This window comes from Lissotriton helveticus, chromosome 7 (genome assembly GCF_964261635.1).
Source record: "Lissotriton helveticus chromosome 7, aLisHel1.1, whole genome shotgun sequence".
In the NCBI taxonomy this organism is placed as follows: Eukaryota; Metazoa; Chordata; class Amphibia; order Caudata; family Salamandridae; genus Lissotriton; species Lissotriton helveticus.
The window spans coordinates 1,268,587,377-1,268,607,429 of NC_136068.1; the positions used below are offsets into that span (position 1 = coordinate 1,268,587,377).

The window sequence follows — 20,053 nt, forward strand, 5'->3', positions numbered from 1 at the left end:
GTTGTTGTCCAGTCGTTCCTTGAATGCGGTTTTCTTGGTGGCGTGGATCAGTTGGTGGTGTTTTCGGGTGGCGAGCTTGAGGGCAGTCATGTTGTCCGGTGTTGAGTCTCTGCGCCAGGTTTTCTCGAGTGCTCTGCAGTTCTTCTTGGAGCTCTTGAGTTCGTCGTTAAACCATGGGGCTTTCTTGCTGCCGGGTCTGCTCGGTGGGGTTTTCAGAGGGGCGAGGTCGTCTGCGCAGTCGCTGATCCATTTCGTGAGGTTGGTGGCCGCTTGGCTGGGGTTCATTGTGCTGGTGGGAGGCTTCTTGCTCAGGGAAGACGCGAGCTGGTCGGCTGTGATCTTGTTCCAGCTTCTGCGGGGAACCTGTTGCTGGTGATGGTGGAGCGTGGTCCTTTTGAAGCTGAAGTGGACGCAGCTGTGGTCCGTCCAGTGGAGTCCCGTGGCGTGGCTGAAGGCGATGTCCTTGCTGGAAGAGAAGATCGGGTCGAGTGTGTGACCGGCGTAGTGGGTGGGGGAGGTCACCAGTTGCTTGAGTCCGAGGTTGGCGAGGTTGTCCAGCAGGGTGGTGGTGTTGCGGTCGTTGTTGTTCTCCAGGTGGAAGTTGAGGTCCCCGAGGAGGATGTAGTCAGCGGAGAGGAGGGCGTGCGGGCTGATGAAGTCGGCGATGTCTTTGCTGAATTGTGTGCGTGGTCCCGGGGGTCTGTAGATGAGGGTGCCTCTGAGGGTTGTCTTGGGGTTGATGTGGATCTGGAAGTGCAGGTGTTCGGCGGGTGCGAGGGTGTCGTCGGCGTTGGTCGTGATGCGGATGCTGTTCCTGTGGATGATGGCGATGCCTCCTCCTGTCTGGTTGACGCGGTCCCTCCGGATGATCTTGTAGCCGTCCGGGATGGCGATGGCGATGTCGGGCGCTGAGGAGGCGTTCATCCAGGTTTCTGAGAGGAAGGCGACGTCTGGGGCTGTGGTGTCGAGCAGGTTCCAGAGTTCTACGGCGTGTCTGTGGACGGAGCGGGTGTTGAGCAGGATGCACTTCAGGTGGGTGCTGTTGGTGTTCGGCTTGGTGGGTGCTGGTGTGGCTTGGGTCCGGTTGCAGGTGAACTTGCAGGAGTGGCAGCTGAAGGGTCCGTGGGTGCGTCTCGGTGTGGCTCGGTAGCAACCCGGGGTCCTGCCAGTGTTGAGTGCGAAGAGTTCAGTGGCGTCGTAGATTCGTCGGGTCGGCTTCCGTCGGTGGGGGCCAGGGGTCCTGGCACTGGACGCGGTCCAGGCGCGGACGGGCGCAGACGGGCTTACCTTTGGCGCACCTTCGGCGCGCTTAGGGCGCGCCCGCTGCGCGTCAACGCTGCGCGTTTGCCACTCTGCCATATGAGGAGAGTGGGGGGGCGGAGCGAGGGAGGAGCCGCTGGGAGGCGGGAGCGGGGCTGGCGAATGGGAAGGCTCTCAGGTGTAAGGGGGCGGGGCCGCAGGGGGGCAGCGGGGAGGTGGCGGGAAACGCGGCGGGGTCACAGCAAGGGAGAACAGCGGCCAACAGTTACAGGGCAAGAAGGCACAGAGGGGCAACAGAGGATACAGCGATGAACAGGGGGACACAAAGCAGAAAACAAGGAGACAGGTCACGGAGCGGGCACCAGGGGAGAGACAGCAGTCAGCAGGAGAGGCGGCGCAGCGCTCCGGAGGCTGAGACCACACCAGAGGTCAGGAGCTCAGCTGCGGGCAGCGGCGGGATCGTGGCACACCAGAGGTCAGGAGCTCAGCTGCGGGCAGCGGCGGGATCGGGCAGCCTGGGCACACCCACAGGGAGTGTGCGCGGTGCGAGGTGGTGTGACTGGCCCAGAGGGTCAGAGGTCACTGCCCACCACTGCGTGCACTCCTCCCTATAAGGTCCAGTGGGAGGGAGGAGCCGCTGGGAGGCAGGAGCGGGGCTGGCGAATCGGAAGGCTCTCAGGTGTAAGGGGGCGGGCCGCAGGGGGGCAGCGGGGAGGTGGCGGGAAACGCGGCGGGGTTACAGCAAGGGAGAACAGCGGCCAACAGTTACAGGGCAAGAAGGCACAGAGGGGCAACAGAGGATACAGCGATGAACAGGGGGACACAAAGCAGAAAACAAGGAGACAGGTCACGGAGCGGGCACCAGGGGAGAGACAGCAGTCAGCAGGAGAGGCGGCGCAGCGCTCCGGAGGCTGAGACCACACCAGAGGTCAGGAGCTCAGCTGCGGGCAGCGGCGGGATCGTGGCACACCAGAGGTCAGGAGCTCAGCTGCGGGCAGCGGCGGGATCGGGCAGCCTGGGCACACCCACAGGGAGTGTGCGCGGTGCGAGGTGGTGTGACCGGCCAGTCATACTGTATTTGTCCCAGGACAATGTGCTGCATAGCTAAACACTTATACGGCCAAAATGCGAGACCTATTGGCTTTGCCAATGCTTGTTATACACATGTTCCAGAAAGAGGATATGGGTCCACTGTCTGAGGCTTGAGAATGAGTTTGAGTTGGTTCTGTCTCCAATATCATTGGCTGGCTGCTTCTCACTTTTTACGTGAGGTTATAGCTCTTACAGCAGGAGGCAATGGGGTTGGCTTCAAAGCAGCAGTATCCAAAACAGGGGCACAATGGGGTGTGAATTCCCTGCAACTAGCTGTCATCAACCGGCCTGAAGAAGCAATCGGGCCAGACAAAAGGTCGGCCCTGTCTAGAAATGTCCTTATGTTGGACATCAGACACAGCAGTTCCACTCTTCAACCCTACCTTCAATCAAATGGCAATACTCTGCTAGAATTTTTAAAGGCAGCCCTTAGACCATCTTCCCTTAGTTCAGAGTCTAGATCTTCACCCTCCAGCCACAGGATGCAGGTAAATCACTTCCCCTGTCTGGGGAAGCTACCCTCATCGTTCATCTTGTGCCATGCTAAACAAAGCGCATCCAAAATTGATCCAACTGATCACAGTACTCAGACTCATACCTCACACAAAGTCCTACTAACATACATGTGCTATGCACTCACTAGAGACTCACGCATGCAACACGCTTATGTACTGCCAGCTAAGGGATCTGGGGGGTACCAGTCCCTCTCACATGCAACTGCATGTGAGAGGGACTGGTAGACTGCCCTATCTCTGACTCACAGAAAAAGGTCTGGTCACTCTAAAGATTCACAAAACATGATAAGCTGCCACCATTACTTTATAAGATTTACCCTGAGCATGAACAGTTCTCCTAAGACCCTTATGAGAGCACTATTGGTGTGCCCCTCCAGGTCAAGAAAGGTTGCTGGACCTTACATTTCCAGGGACATGAATAAGACTTTGCACACATGCTAGATTAGTATAATGCCAAGACCAAACAAAACGTTCGGATAACAATTGGACATGCAGTGAGGCATTCAAGGCAGTGGTACACACCTATTTCCATCCCAACACCTGTGAAGTTGTTCGAGTTCCCCAAATCCTGTCTCCAGCATTCCAATGCCCAGGGAGCATAAAAAATATTTACTCCATCGGTTAATTTTAATTGTTTCTTTTTTTAATTACTGACCCAAGAGACAACCATGAGCTTCAAGGAGTCTTTGTGGCACTAATACATATTAGAACGAACGGAAATAAAACATTCCAAAAGACATTTCACCCCACAACCTGGTCGATTCCAAGTTTTGTGGACCCAAACTCTTGCCAGTAATCTAACTTGTTCAGCTACCTCTATTCTACACTCAGGCAATGTTTTTACACATGAGTGTAATGTTGCAAACACCCCAAATATTGGTTTTTGCATAGTTTGCATATTTGTCTATGTTTATAAAGCTTAGCTTGTCACAAATGTAATCTTGCAAAAAACACAATTATTGGATTTTGCATATTTTACGTAATATCTGTTTTTCTAAGGCTTAGCTTTTCGCATAATTTTAACACACGCGTTTAGCTCAGCCAAATAATCTCTTCTTGTAACTGAACCTGAATCTGTGTCACAGCAACAGACGATATATTAGCAATGTTTTCCGAGTGTTAAAAAATAGCAGTTTCTCCCAAGCTTACATATGACACTTTATAGATAAAAGTAAAACAATTATGGCTGAAAGCCACTGAATCGCTTATGTTAGTCTATAGGATATAACAACTAACTGGGTTGTATTTCAGCAACCCTAAGTACTAGGCACGTTTCCATTGTTATGTTACATTAGATCTGAAATAACTCTTTACCTCTGCTTCCTGGAGTAAATCTTGGCTGACCACAGCTACACCTGAAGAGGGAAGGACACCAGGGAAGCCTTGGCGCCTGTGCGAGCAGCAGAACCCAGTATCGTGTGCTAGTTTCAAAGCTACCCTTGCCAGTACTCCATATAAACCCTAAACCGTGGAGAGGAAATCAGACAGCCTAATGCAGGCATCTTTATACACATACAAACTACGGTCATCCCTTCCAGATTTGTTTGTGATACATATGATATGCAGCAAACTAGCTCTAACCTTGCACACACTTTATACACAACAAAGCATTGTCCACACAAACACATTTGTATCATGCACATTGGAATGCACTGTTCAGGCATGCAGATCTGCCTATAATATAGATTATAGTGGCCTGACAAACCATGCAATTGTAATTTGATACTTGATACTTGTATAGCGCACTACTCACCCGCAAGGGTCTCAATTGGACACAGATTTGCTAACATTTGGTGCTGGGTTTGCATCACAAAAGTGACACAAACTGGCTACAGTGTTGTACTGAGATTTACTTTCCAGCAAAAATCTTATTTTGCATTGAATGGTAGCCCTAAAGTAATACACATCTACTACTTTAAGCACTACAGAGCATCAAGGGGGCCTACCATAGGTGGTACATGGGGGAGTTCCAGTGCAACCGCATTGACACAAAGCCCTATCCACTAAGAAAAGGTAGACAGGGCTTTGTTCCAAAATGTACGCCTCCTTGAGGTAAGCATCACATTAGAAAAAATATTTATTTTCTTTAAACTTATAAAAATGTTAAACTATGTCTAAGTATACAGGGCCGGACTGGGAACCAAAACCGGCCCTGGCAAAGTGCTCGGCCGCCCCCCCGCCCCCTGGGCGGGAGGGGGGCGAGCGCTTTGCCAGGGTCGCTTTTCAGCCGATTTTGTTACAGGGCCGATTTTGCAGCTATGCTGCAAAAACGGCTCTGCAACAAAAACGGCCCCCAGGGCCCAAAACCGGCCCCCACCCTTGCGGCCGTTGTGGGCACCGGGATTGCCCGGTGCCCACAACGGCCAGTCCGGGCCTGTAAGTATAGCGTTTTGTACTCAAAGTATGTCCATCCAGTACAAACCCTATACTAGACATCACACTCACACCATAGTGGAAGAGTGAGTGTGTGGTGCAAGGTAGAGAGAGAAACTGCGCCATACCTAGGGAGATATGTCGCTGTTCTGCCCTCTCCCTTTAACGCAACACACCTTGGCACCTTTGGTTGTTTAACTGCATTGCATGAAATTTGCCTTTTGGTGTTTTAACGAAAATAATGTTTTTTTATTTCAAATTTAGCAACAGCACAGTGTAGAGTACATAAGGGATTGGAAGACAATCTTGTACATCAAGAGGGATGACACAAATGCATATCACATATATAGATTAAATGATGTGCCCAGAATTACACATTTTTGAGACATGCACTGAGGTTAGGATTCTACCCTGAGTCTCCAGCTTCCAAAGTCAGTAGCTATAGCCACTAAGCCCCATTTTCTGCAAACTGGCAGGAGAATAGTAAATTGATGTGTCCTGGAATGTTTAGGGGCGCATTAGTTTCACACCATTTTCCTCTAAGAGTGCTACTTCTAAAGTATGTGGGCATGTTTTATTTTTCTGTAGCCCTGGGGCAAAACTGCATAAAGTACTCCTGGGATGATCGTGGGTGGAGGCTTCAGCACTGTGCTCTAACACATAATACACAGATAGCCCCGTTTCCGGCCTTTATTATCTATGTCTTCCAGAAACCTCTAAGCGAAACACAAAAATTGCAATTGGACTATATCGCAGGTACTCAAGAGGGGAGGAGCCGGGAACTTGTTGGCAGATGTTGTCAAACGTGTTCCTCTTTAACAAGTGTGCAAGAAGTGCCCGAGGAGGTGCGTAGCACGTGGTAAGCCTCTCTGGCATGCATACATCATGCCCATACTTACTTCAATTCATTACACAATGGTCACTGCCCGGCTTTACCTACCTATACTCGCCAAGAAAAACTTTACTCTGCTTACCTACCAGGTTTAGGTACTTCACCCAGACATTCTAGGCCACATATTGTATTGTACTGCAATATTTATATAGCGCTCACTACGCTTGTACGCTTTCACGTGTGAAAATGGTGTTATTAGTATTATTTTTGTTAACGCATCTTTTGTAATGAGGCCTGACATGACACTGTCAGTACCTTCGTGGCCAAACTTTTTAAATGGTGGAACCGGCTAGTGTCTAGTATCGATATCAAATAGGTGCGTTCTCTCCTCTTCATAGTAGTTGCAATTTCTGTTTATTTTCTTCAGGTTTCTGATTACCGCCACTACTGATCTTCTCCCCGGACTCGCACGGCGGGAGCTCTCTCGCCTGCCAGCCTGGCCTCAGTGAGGGCCCTGCCTGGGCTCCGCGCCTGCAGATGTCTGACGTGAGGTCACTTGTGCGCCTGGCGTCAGGCCACGCGGCGCCAGGGCTGCCTCTGAAGGTCTACGGGGAGCGCGCGACGCTATATTATTAAAGGGATCTCAGTGCGTCGCAGGAAATGAAGCTGAAGTGAAGCAAAACACCCTCGCAAGGACAACAGCAAACCACAAGGAGACACGAACTTCCCAAACTGCACATTAGGCTCTAGGTGCAGTAACCAATCTCACTATCACAGCCTTGATTAACATGCCAGGGTTGCGACGTATTTTATTTTATTTTTAAAGGCCGTTCACTGAATGCTGGGAAAACCATATCGAAAACACATCATGGTGCATGAACGAAGTTCCATAGAAGTTTTCCAAACTGAGCATCTGTCTTATTTACCCCATTTGTTTACTCTGATGGCGGGAAGAGTACTTGCAACCAGCCTAACCCTCGGGCAGTCACTCTGGTAGCATTATATTAAACACACAAAAAGTGATGCAGCAATGCTTTCTAAGAGTTTAAACTTCTGGAAATCGCTCTTAATCTCCTGCTAAATCCTGAATCCTGCGATCAGTAGGTCTGGGTCTGGTATTAGCAGTTAGAATTAATGCCAACTGATGAAGACGGCCACAATGGCGGAATAACAATGTAGTGTAAAGAGTTCTGTTCCTTTCACTTCTTTTCACTTGCCGGGTACAGCTCGAGGTTTCAGTGAATGGAACAAAAAGTGGCAGGGAAATCTGAGCAAGTATCACAAGGACCAAGAGTGACTTTAAAAGAGAGGCACCTTAAGTGAGGGTGTGTGAAATCATACTTTTTTGTGTGAAATTTGATGAAAATGCAAATTATGCAAAATTCATTTGCCGGTATCACATGTAATAATTGAACACAGTGGCATACTCTGGGCCATATTTAATAAGGGTTGCGTCACTTTTGCACCCCTTGGTGCAAAAGTGATACAACACTTTGAAATGCGATTTATCAACCCATTCAAGGCCAACTTGTGTGGTCCTAAGTGGCGTTATAAATTCAAAAGTACACAACGCAGCGCAAATTGTGCATTATGCTACTCTGCCACAGGAAGGTGTTGCATGGGTGGTGCATGGGTGTCCCATGCAAAATCCATGGAAAGTGCCTGTATTGGTGCAGGTTTGTGCGCCAGCGCTGGGAAAAGGCAGGGATGCGTCTGCCGTATTGTGATAAATACAACGCATTCCTGTCCGTTCCCTGTACCATTACAATTTGATAAATATGGCCCATTATGTTTAAAAGCCACACGAAAGGACTGGTTTGAGAAGAATTTTTCTGCTCAAATTAGTCTCCTGTGAGCAAAATTATATGAAAATTCATGCCTGTGAATTGAAGTGTAATTCACGTAACGTGAAATTCACGCATTTTGCGAGGTTAAAACTGTCATCCAGGCCTAATCTTGATCTGAAAAAATTCAATATGCATTCAGGTACGGCGGGGGAGTGACTGCTTTGTCAAGTTATGCGAGTTGCACTACTCACCCAGGAAGGCGGAGGGAGACACTGTGCCGTTGCTGCGGGCCACCATCACACTGATGCCTGTCTCCACAAAGGGCACGGAGAAATCTACAATTTCTGAGCGCTCTTCATTGATGGTGAGGGATCCGATGGCCATGTCAGCGCGCTTGTAGTACACCTCGCGGGATGAGAAGAGAAGCAGGACAGTGAGTACACAAGAAAGTCCAGAGTCAAAAGTTCCAGGTGCGGAGAGGTGCAGGGCACACAACACAAAGCATGGCAGGGGGCAGGAGACAGGCAGAGAGAAGCAAGGAAGAAGGGACTGGCAATAGAAACAAAACAGGTCTGTAATAATGCGATAAAATCAGAGGAAGTACCTATTGATAGTCTGAGGAAGAACCTATGGATAGTCTATCAATGAAGATGCACTCCCTAGACTAGTACAATTTATTAATAATGACCAGAAAAATGGTGCCATCATTATTGAAATATTATTATTAAATTATCATTGTTAATATTTTCTGTATGTTGATGAGCTGATTTATTTTGAATGTTTTTTATATATGCTTTTGCCTAATTAAATAGGAAATCAGAATTTTTCTACAGTAGTTTAACAATCTTTTTCTATCAGTAATAATAACACTAAATCCTATATCCTAGTAATCTTTCCAAAGCATTGTGTAATAGAAAAAAGCCTCTACTATAATCTCGGTATCCAAAAGGGACCCTCCATTGAGCAAATAATTGTTCCTTGCTTGATGGTAACTGGTTACACAGACATTAGTGTCAGGAGTTACGATTGAAATAAAGAAATCTACATATCTTACAGACATATAGATTGTAGACTCATTTGAGGGGTGTTGGAGTGAATTTTCATACATTAATGCACAGATTATACCATTTAAGCCTGCTTATGTAAAGACAAACGGGGAATGCTAAATTACCTTAATGATTTTATTAAAAGGGGAATTAGATGAACTTCACTGCTTTAGTTAAAATTTCACAGATGATGGCCAAGTGGCCAAGGAATAGCTGAAGAAAAGGCATTGAAAAGCTTGGCGCTGAAAGTTGAAGCATATTTTGATAGTCCTGCTGGTTGAAACCATTATGTTAAGCATCAGAGGTACTTCAGCTGCCTACAGGCTTACCACCATGGTTAATCTCCTGGGGGCACAGATGACAAGACAGTATTCTACCACTAGACATGCATCTTTTCATTCACTAAAACATTCCCTCCAGCTTCTACCTTCAACTTGTCTTTCACCTGCGTAAGAAGGGAGGATTTAAGGCAATTCATCTACAAGTAGCTAAATATACTCAGCAAATAAATTAGGGAATTGTCTGCCAGATGGTGTATTTTACTGACTCTTCGGAATATGACTGAGTCCAAGACTGAATTAAACATGCCTCTGTGGCTCCCCTATTAAAGAGTCCTCAACAGAACATACAATATCAGCAAAATATCGATCCAGGTACCTTACTGGATGACTGATACATCTTTCTGGAATGAGATGCTTCTCTGATATTATCAAATCTAGGACAACCTTTCACACCGGCCACGGGTTGCTGGTGTACATTTTCGAAGCTACTGGAATTAATGACATTGTGCTCCAATGGTTTAAATCCATTCTCTAGGACAGAACTGAGGAAACCCATCTTCTCCATTTTACCTCTGGCGGCCTATTGGCATGGATCGCCTTTCTACCATGCTCAGGGTCCATTAAAGGGGCTGATCCAGAGTTTCTCAAACTCACTTTAGTAAGATGGTAGCCTTGCTTTCTGGGTCCAGCTACCTTAGTGGTGCTTCTAGAGCAGAGCAAGAGCAAGGGGCGGGAGTCTTTTAGGTGTCTGCAGCGAACACTCAGTGGAACACCTTCCCTAATACAGCACAGATAATCCTTGATATGCTTCCAGTTTCTTTAGTATTACTGAATATCTTTTGTTTATTGTGTATGACTAGTTAGGTTTCTTACATTATCAGTGCCAGGAAACTAAGGCGGATGTATGGACACTTTGTAAATAATACAGAATAATATTTTTTAAAGGCGTGAAATGGTGCTTCACTGCTCTCTAAACATGGCTATATAGGAGCTGAAGGGAGGAAATGCAAGTCAGAGTACACAAACTGCATGCAAAGTGAGATAAAAACACAAGACAGAAAGAAAAGGCTGTTTGGACAATGAATAGTCATGCATGTAAGCACAGAGGATAGGTTCTCGCGCCCCAAAGTTACCCTCGCCTTAGTTTTTAGGTAACTCCAGTCTATTACAAGAACATTTGGGCAGAAGAGCAAACACGGGACCGCAAATCATTGATAGCTTCTTTTTTAAAGGTACAGGGGACAAGTGAATTTAAACTAATTTTTAAAAGCATGAAACGCAAATAAATACTTATTTTGAAAAGAGATTTAAAAATACTTTTTTTAACATTGCTTTATTTAAAGAACGGAATGTGTGAGGCAGGCTTACATTGACTGCATTGGCATAATATCTCTCTATAAACCTTACGGTACACAGACATAATTTCGACCTCAAAAATATCGACATACACAAATATCGAGTCAAAAATATAGACTAGACAAAATATCGACCAGTCATAATATCGACTACAAAAATATCGATTACTATCGATATTAATAGCAAAAATATCGAATCAAAAATATAGACTAGACAAAATATCGAGTAGATAGAATATAGACAACAAAAATATGTCAAATTAGGTGTTTTATAATTTGTAATAATTGTGTAATATAAATCTGTAGCGGGTTGTGGGTTTATAGGGGAATAGGGTGGGAAGTAATTTAAATATAATTATATAAATATGTAATATAATAGTAATTGTTAATTAATTAATAATTGTTAATTAATTAAATTATAATTGGTAATTAATAATAATTGAATAATTGATAAATCATTACTTTTTACTATATTTTTTTTTTTAGCGGGTTGTGGGTTTATAGGGAAATAGGGTGGGAAGTAATTTAAATTTAATTAATTAAATATGTAAATTAATAATAATTGTTAATTAATTATTATTTGGTAAATAATTAAAATATAACTGGTAATTATAAATATTTTAAGAATAAATAAATAATAATTAGTAAATTAATTTCTGTAGTGGGTTGTGAGTTTATAGGGGGATAGGGTGGGGAGTAATTTAATAATAACTAATTAAATATGTTAATTAATTAAATTTGTTAATTAATTAATAATTGACCATTAAATAAAATTTACTTCGTAAATAAAAGTAATTCGTTTTGGAAATTAAATTTAAGTTTTGGGTTTTTGGGTAAAGGGGTATTTTTAGGGTTCAGGGTCAGTTTTGGTTTTTTGGGTAAAGGGATATTTTTAGGGTTCAGGGTCAGTTTTGGGTTTTTGGGTAAAGGGGTATTTTTAGGGTTCAGGGTCAGTTTTTAGTTTTTGGGTTAAGGGGTATTTTTTAGGGTTCAGGGTCAGTTTTTAGTTTTTGGGTAAAGGGGTATTTTTAGGGTTCAGGGTCAGTTTTTGGTTTTTGGGTAAAGGGGCATTTTTAGGGTTCAGGGTCAGTTTTTAGTTTTTGGGTAAAGGGGTATTTTTAGGGTTCAGGGTCAGTTTTTAGTTTTTGGATAAAGGGGTATTTTTAGGGTTCAGGGTCAGTTTTTAGTTTTTGGGTAAAGGGGTATTTTTAGGGTTCAGGGTCAGTTTTTAGTTTTTGTGTAAAGGGGTATTTTTAGGGTTCAGGGTCAGTTTTTAGTTTTTGGGTAAAGGGGTATTTTTAGGGTTCAGGGTCAGTTTTTAGTTTTTGGATGAAGGGGTATTTTTAGGGTTCAGGGTCAGTTTTTAGTTTTTGGGTAAAGGGGCATTTTTAGGGTTCAGGGTCAGTTTTGGGTTTTTGGGGTACAGGGGTACAGTGTAAAAATAAAGTAAAATTAAATTTAAATTAAATTAATTTAATGAAATTAAATTAAATTAAATTATATTATATTAATATGTTTATTTAATAATATGTTTATATATATATATATATGTATTATTTTTGGTGATATTTTTTATTTATTTATATTAATTATTTATTAATATTACATTTATTTAATAATTATTTCTAAGTTTATATTAAATATATTTATATATATTATTTTTAACTTAATTTTAAGACATTTAAAAAAATCGATATTTTTACAGTCTATATTTTTGTAAGTCGATATTTTGGAGTCGATATTTTGGTACTTACCTGTTTGAAGATAGGCTGTCGATATTTTGTACTTCGATATTTTTGACTCGATATTTTTGTATGTCGATTTTTTTGATTTCGACATTCTGTCAGTGATCCAAACCTTACCTCACTGGCAGGGGTGGTCCTGAGGGGTCTAGTCCAGAGGAGGATGTAGTGGGGTTGCCAAGGCCAAAAGAGAGGGCATACCACAAGCAAGAAGAAATTGGCGAGAAAGAGGCGAATATATTTTAAAATAAAAAGTGATATGCGATTTTTAGGGAGGAGAAGTTAAAACCAAATTCCCCCCTTCAACCTCACACCTTCCAGACAAATGCATGGGGCGGCAGGGGGGATGGGCAGCAAAACTGTTTAATCCCTTGAACACCCTTCATGCCAGCCATGAGACACTATACCAACGGTGCCAGTGTCTGAGTAAAAGAACATGTAAAAGTATTACATTAGTTCATGGTGCAAAATAGGTGCTAACAGCTAAATAAATAGCACGATGTGCTAGTTTGTGTACGTGCTTCGTTCAGGAACGTGGCGGTGGAGGTGTGAGGGGTGCACCAGCACCTAGGCATTTTGACCTGGGGCAGCAAAAATCTAGGACAGGCCCTAATTAAGTTAGTTTGATTGCTCTGTTTTGATATTAATCGGTTTTTAAACAAAACAGTAACATATAACTGACCCATTTACAACCCAGCGAAAAGTTGGAGATAAGATGACTACATTTAAAGGTCGGCACTGTGGGATGGGATGGACTCTGTGGACCAGGGCTTACTATCTGTACAAACGGTGCCCTGCTGGATACTGGCTTTTACTCACCCCTAGGGATGGAGGTCACTCTCTCTGAGTAGGTGCTCTATGGATGGGGTACGTTCTCTAGTTGGCGCGAAAGGGCTTTCGAAACTAAAGTGGTGATCTACAAGGTTGGGCGTTCGTTTGGGGTTGCTGATTGAAGATTACGGGAATTATGGTTAGTGTTGAGTGGAATGCGGTAAATACCTGTAAGAGAGGGACAGTATGGATGGGGTTACTGTCTACAGTGGAGTGACACTGTGAGATGGAGTGACTGTCTGAATCGAATGTGTTTTTCAGGGGATCTGACGTTCCCTACCTCTCCAATCATTCCGTTCCAGACTCCTCGCACCTTCTTGCCGTGCTTCCCATTCGTAACCAGGTACAAGTCGTAAGAAAACTTCACAGTCTTGGCCAGTTTCTTCAGGATGTCGATGCAGAAACCCTTACAGCAGAGCTTGGTGTAGGGGTCCGTCAGCTCTTGCCCACTAGAACAAAGGATAGGAATCAGTGCGTCAACGGCTAACTTCCATTTGGCCAAAGTCCTTTATGTATACCTACTGTATCTTCTCTAGTCACTCCTAAGTGTGGCTTCCTCTTTAACTCTACTCTCACTCTACCTTAGCCAGGATATTCTACCTAAACTTGGTAAATTCAATCCATGAGCCAGAGGTTTCAGTCCTGGGGTAGGTTATTCTTTCACAGTAGAATTACGTCCACCATACGACCCCTGTGGTGTAGAAAACTCCACTAAAGGCTTCTCCTCTGGACTTTGGACTAGAATTTTGCAGGCAGGCTACTCGTCACAAACGTCACAGATATTGTGTCCGTCTAATTACAGGTACCTTAAGATATAACACGCTTGTAATAGGGTGGACGGGATATCAGCTACATTTGTGACAGAGTAACCTGTCTGCCAAAGTCTATCTCAACCCTTTAGCACTTCTGCCATAAATGATATTCGATTCTATTACCACCCAACTCTTAATCCAGATTTTCGCTTTATGTGTCACGGCACTAATGGGCGCGGAACTGTGAAGAAGCAGTACTGCCCATCTCTATTTAATGACATGCCTTTGAAAGGCTGCCCGTCCTCAAAGACACAATTAGAAGTAAAAGTTGGGTTTTAAAATCTCTTTTTAAGTGAAAGCCTTGAGATGAATATTTTACTCATCCTTCCTTTATTTTATGTAATGCATACTTTACATTAATCTTTCAAATGTTTAACTGGCTTTAGATGTATTATTTAAATGCCTCAAATTACTTAAACCTTTTAATATTTAAGCACTTTGAAAACAGGGGCCCTATTACTGCACGGAAGCAAATATGTGAAAAGTTACAGTTTTTCGAGCAAATGCATTTATAATGGTCATTTGTGTAATGGCCTTCCAAGCCTCTTACTGACATGTTATGGAAAGCAATTATAACTCACCTGGAGACTGTGAATAAAGTTCACTGACTGCCTCCAAATAACACCCCTAAAACATCAAAGGATATAGAGTAACTGTAATGGCATCTGTAGTTCTAAAGATTTTTTGCAGATCTTTTCTACACCTTCTTCATGGGCGAAATTGACTGTCTGAAAAACAGAACAAGGTTTGGAGTTGCCGAAAGGTTGATGCCTATGAAATACGCCTGGATTGGAGCAGAACCAGTCATGCAGGGAGACCTGCTCCGTGATTGACTCTATGGCATCCGTACCAGCTTTTCAGAGGTTTCACCCCCTTGCCCTATATTTGTAGAAATCTCTTCTAATTTTATGTATTCTTCCTAACTGCTTCTAAGTAGACCCTTTCTTTACACCTATTGTGACATTTTTTGTTTCTCATTTCATCCCTAGTCAGATGCTTTGGTGTGAAAATATAGAGATCGTTTTAACAGTTGCAATTACAGTAGCGGTCGGTGGTGGGAGTAGCTGTCGGGCGGTGACGTGGGGAGGGGCATGGTGGGGGATGGTAATCTATGGATTACAGAGGATTACAGGTAAGTAAACATATAAACAAATAAAACAAATTTCGTTGCGTGCACTGCATCCCCAAATGCGAGGCAATGAATGGAACAAAATTTGTTTTATTTATTTATATGTTTACTTACCCTTAATCCTTCGTAATCCATAGATTACTACCCCCTACCCCCTACCCATCATGTCACCGCCCGGCAGCTACTCCCACTACCAACCTCTACTGGTTGCAAACACTCAAATGTGGTGATTGCGACTGTTAAAATGCTTTTTGTTATGTCCAAATCCTTTTTGGGAGTCGGGAAAAGTTTTTCCACCTCCTAAAATGGGATTGTGAGTGCATTCCGATCCAGGGCTGATTCACAAACTGAATTTTGCAGTACGTTTTGTAGTACTACTGTTTTACCACAATACTTATTACAAAGTGCTATTCACAGACTGCACTTTTGTAGTAATGTAAACTTCTGAGTAGGTTTACAGCTTTTCAGTATTCACAAACTGCACTTTTGCAGAAACATGCACTTTTTTATTAAGTCCCTACCTCCATTATTTTCTATGGGAGGGTTTTGCAGTACCAGTGGCTGGCCATGTGTAGTGCTGGACTTACTACAAAAGTATAAGTTTACTACAAAATTGTAAGTTACTACTAAAGTGCAGTTTGTGAATACCAACAAGTAGCAAACTTACTTCAAAGTGCACACTTATTGAAACGCCCGAGTTCACCTTTGTGAATCAGGCCCTTTGTGTCTAGAAAGGGCATGTTATAGGCTTCTCTTCAAAATATCTAATAGGTATCTAAGGTATCACTGTTTTTCGAATTAAATCTGGTTGTAAAACAATGATATTTTACTGACACCTCAAAGGAAGTGTTATTGCATTTGCAAAAAGGAAGGGGTCCCTTTGTCAACGTAACAAAAGTTTGTTGAAGAACAGGCAGGGGTCCATGGGATCATTGCCAACTCCTAAACAAACACAAAAATAAACTTTTACATTTAAGGAAAACAGACTACATTTTAGATTACATTTAAAAAAAGGTTATCTTTACTTAAAGGCAATGACAGACATAGTAGTTTGCTGGCCCCAGCAGGCCACCATCCCTGTGATGGCCTCCAATAGGAGTAAGTCACAATTAGCAACTTACAGATAAGTCTGTTCTTAAAAATCTGTAACTGGTATTTTGTGATCAGATATTTGTACATCTGGTCCTCGGTCTTTTGTGAACAGAATCTACAATCTAGCCTCAGTGCTCTAACGTGACCTCAGGTTAGATCTCTCATGTGTCCTCGATCAAGTGCTCTATGTATCCTGAGAGTGGGTGTCTAATAAATCCTCAGCTTCGAGCTGTAATTTATCCTCAGTTTGTAGCTCTAGTCTCTCTGCAATTTGACTTTCCAGCCTTTCCTCTTGAACTCGATGTAGAATCATAACCTATCCTCAGCCTGGAGCTCTAACATTTCCTCTGTTTGGACCTCTAATCTATCCTCAGTCTGCAACTCTAATCTATCCTACATTTGGAGCACTAATTTATCCCCCGTCTGGAGCTCTGATATATTCACACTTTGAAGCTCGAATCTATTCTCAGTTTGGATCCCTAACCTATCCTCAGTGCTGAGCACTGACCTATCATCTTCCGGCATCTCTACTTTATCCTCAGCGTGGATCTCGGCCTCTCAATGTGGGTTTCTACCCTACCCTCTGTGGATCTATAGTCTAACCCTAGTTTGAAAGCCTGACCTATCCTCCATGCGGATCTCTAATGTATCCTCTGGCCGCCATCAGCTGATGTGAACCTCCAACCCATTATCAATGCGTCTTCTGAGTTTCATATGCCATAATCAGGTTTCTTTAGCCTCTAAACTTTCTCCAATTGATTGCCTAAGTATCTGAAGCTATCAGCTGTTCCTTTATGAGGAGCCATCCCTAGTGCCCATTCAGTTGTTATTCTCCTCCTGTGGATAGTACATTAGCTTGTAATCCTTCTACAGCAGCAGCTGGCCACAGGTTCTTCCCCAGGGGCTGATTTACTACAAGAAGGCTCTCCGTTTTGAAAAATAGTTGTCACACTGACAGCAGTCTCTGGCTCTCCCTTCACAGAGCTCCAGCAGCTAGCTTAATTCTTAAGGCTTCAGAGCCGTCTCTTGTTCTTTCCACCCTATAACTTTTTTCCTACGGATAGTCTAACTCTCTAGAACCATCTCTAATTCACGTTAACCTGAAGTGGTAGTTTAGTTCCTGTCAGTCAGTAACACTTCTCTAATAGATATACTAAGTCTCTGGAGCCATTGCCACTCCTCTCTAGCCTATCACCTTTCTCCAATGGAGAGTCTACATCTCCAGAGCCATCACCAGATCTAGTTGGTTTGTAAAAATATTCTGGTGGGTATTTCGGGTCTCCAGAGTGATCACTAGTTCTTTTTAGCCGGTGACCTTTCTCCAAAGCCATCACTAGTTCACATTAGACAGTGGGCCGCTTCTAGTAGGTAATCTATTCCTCCAGAGCTATCGACAGTTGCCACTGGTCTATAAGCGTCCTCTAGTGGGTAGTCTAAGCCTATTCCTGAGCATGCCTTTCACCTTATCCTGTCTTTGGTGTGAGGGAGATTCAGTGATGTACTTACCTGTCAGTGTAGTTGGTTTGCTTGCGGCAGGGAACGGTATTTCGGACGCATCCACCAGTGACTGGATCTGTGCTCTCCACAATCACAAAAGGTCGCTCCTCCAGTGTGGCAACAGTTAGATGGCGACTGTCTGACATTGGCTGTAAGGAGGATCCATAGCGAGGCCAGACTGGGTATTTCATCTTGATAATGCCATTCTCGCATCGTCCCACCTATTAATTACCATGGAAGAAAACTTGGTCATATTTCAGACATTAAGTAGGACACAAAGCAGCCTCTGTCCTCAATAGCAGTAGTTACTTCATGAGCAGTGTTTGGCTGTCCCTCACCAAGGACTGTGGTTTTTCGGAAACATTTTCAATCCTGCCCTGCAGATATCACTGTATGAGAAGTGCATTATTCTCCAATTCTCAGTGACTATTACTTGAGAAAGAATCCCAGCCATATTGTACCTTTGTCACTGTTAGAGAAATCAGTGGCTCTTCAACCCCAAGATCTTGATTTTTTTCACCTTCAGTTGCTCTCTCAGGGCAGATAACTAATATGGACAACACAAAGGCACATGTACTATTTTAGTATTAGCCCCAGTATATCGGGGGAAAGTAAATCTTTCCCCAAAATAGTCCAGGAGGCTAATTTCAAGAATGCTTTTGTGAAAGATCAACATTTTGTGAAGATTTTAAAACAGGTGTTGGGATGGGAATGTCCCCTGCATAGTGTATAGTCATGACTCCTGACCTGCGGACTCGACTGCAAGTATCTGGTATCGTGGTTTCAGAGTTTTGACTCCATCTTCATGCTGAAGTAGTCCAGCAATTGTGAAAAGGCTTAAACTTGCCCTTGACTTATCAATAGTCCTTGAATTATCCTGTACCTGGAGGTATACCCCAATGTAGTGACAAGAGCACTATTGTCCCTGTTACATGTTCATACATGTAACATGGCATTGGCAGCACATTATGTATTACAGTGTTTATATCAATCAATCAATCAATCATAACATTTGTAAAGCGCACTACTCACCCGTGAGGGTCTCAAGACGCTGAGTGCTGAGGTGCTGCTACTGCTCGAATAGCCAGGTCTTCAGTAGCCTCCTGAAGGTGAGTAGGTCCTGGGTCTGCCGTAGAAGGATGGGGGGGGTGTTCCAGGTTTTGGCGGCAAGGTGGAAGAATGATCTGCTGCTGGTGTTTGCTCTTTGGATGCAAGGGACGGTGTTGAGGGCAAGGTCAGCGGAGCGGAGTTGGCGGTTCGAGGTGTAGAAGGTGAGTCGTCTGTTGAGGTATGTCGGTCCGGTGTTGTGGAGTGCTATGGTGCATGGGTGAGGAGCTTGAAGGTGATCCTCTTGTTGACGGGAAGCCAGTGCAGGTCTTTTTCGGTGGGGTGTGATGTGGCTGCGGCGAGGGATGTCGAGGATCAAGCATGCGGAGGCGTTCTCTATGCATTGTAGTCGTTTCAGGAGTTTGGCCGAGGCTCCTACTTAGAGGGTGTTACTGTAGTCTTGCCTGCTGCTGACGAGGGCCTGTGTGACTGTTCTTCTTGTTTCGGTTGGGATACACCTGTAGATCTCGCGGAGGATATAGAGGGTGGTGAAGCAGGAGGACAAAACGGCGTTGACTTGTGGAGAGTGTTGAGTCGAGGATGAACTCTAGGTTGCGTGCGTGGTCGGTGGGTGTCGGCGCTGCTCCTAGTGCAGTTGGCCACCAGGAGTCGTCCCACGGTGAGAGAGTGGAGCTGAGGATGAGGACTTCTGTCTTGTATGAGTTCAGCTTCAGGCAGCTGATCTTCATCCACTCGGCAACGGCTTTCATTCCTTCGTGAAGGTTGGTTTTGGTGGTGAGGGGGTCCTTGGTGAGGGAGAGGATCAGCTGGGTGTCGTCGTTATAGAAGATGATGTTGAGGTTGTGCAGTCAGGTGACGTGAGCGGGTGATCCCATGTAGATGTTGAACAATGTCGGGCTGAGCGATGATCCTTCGGATACGCCGCAGATGATCTCGGTGGCTTCGGATCGTAAAGGGGGGAGGTGGACGCTCTGGGTTCTGCCGGAGAGGAAGGAGGTTGTACCAATCCAGTGCTTTGTCTCGGATCCCAACGTTGTGGAGGCGTGTGTGTAGGGTGCGGTGGGTGGCAGACAGTGTCGAAGGTGGCTGACAGGTCCAGGAGGATGAGGGCAGTGGTTTCGCCGTTGTCCAGTAGGATCCTGATGTCATCAGTGGCAGCGATGAGGGCAGTTTGGGCGCTGTGGTTGCTGCGGAACCCGGACTGGGACGGATCCAGGTTGCAGTTCTCCTCGAGGTGGCGGGTCAGTTGTCTGTTGACGGTCTTCTTGATGACCTTCGCTGGGAACGGGAGCAGGGATGGGTCGGAAGTCCTTGAGGTCCTTGGGATCCGCCTTGGGTTTT

At 44.5% G+C, this 20,053-nt stretch overlaps 1 protein-coding gene across 1 annotated transcript in view; it reads right to left on the reverse strand.

Moving 5' to 3' along the window:
- The window catches only part of GRIN2C (glutamate ionotropic receptor NMDA type subunit 2C), a 280,395-nt gene that overhangs the window by 139,183 nt on the left and 121,159 nt on the right, over positions 1-20,053 (reverse strand). Inside the window, exons 4-6 of the mRNA XM_078650813.1 lie at positions 17,654-17,865; positions 13,395-13,563; positions 8,111-8,264 (exon numbers count right to left, since the gene is read on the reverse strand). Of these exons, the coding sequence (XP_078506939.1) occupies positions 8,111-8,264; positions 13,395-13,563; positions 17,654-17,865 (535 nt within the window). The remainder of the gene's footprint in view (positions 1-8,110; positions 8,265-13,394; positions 13,564-17,653; positions 17,866-20,053) is intronic.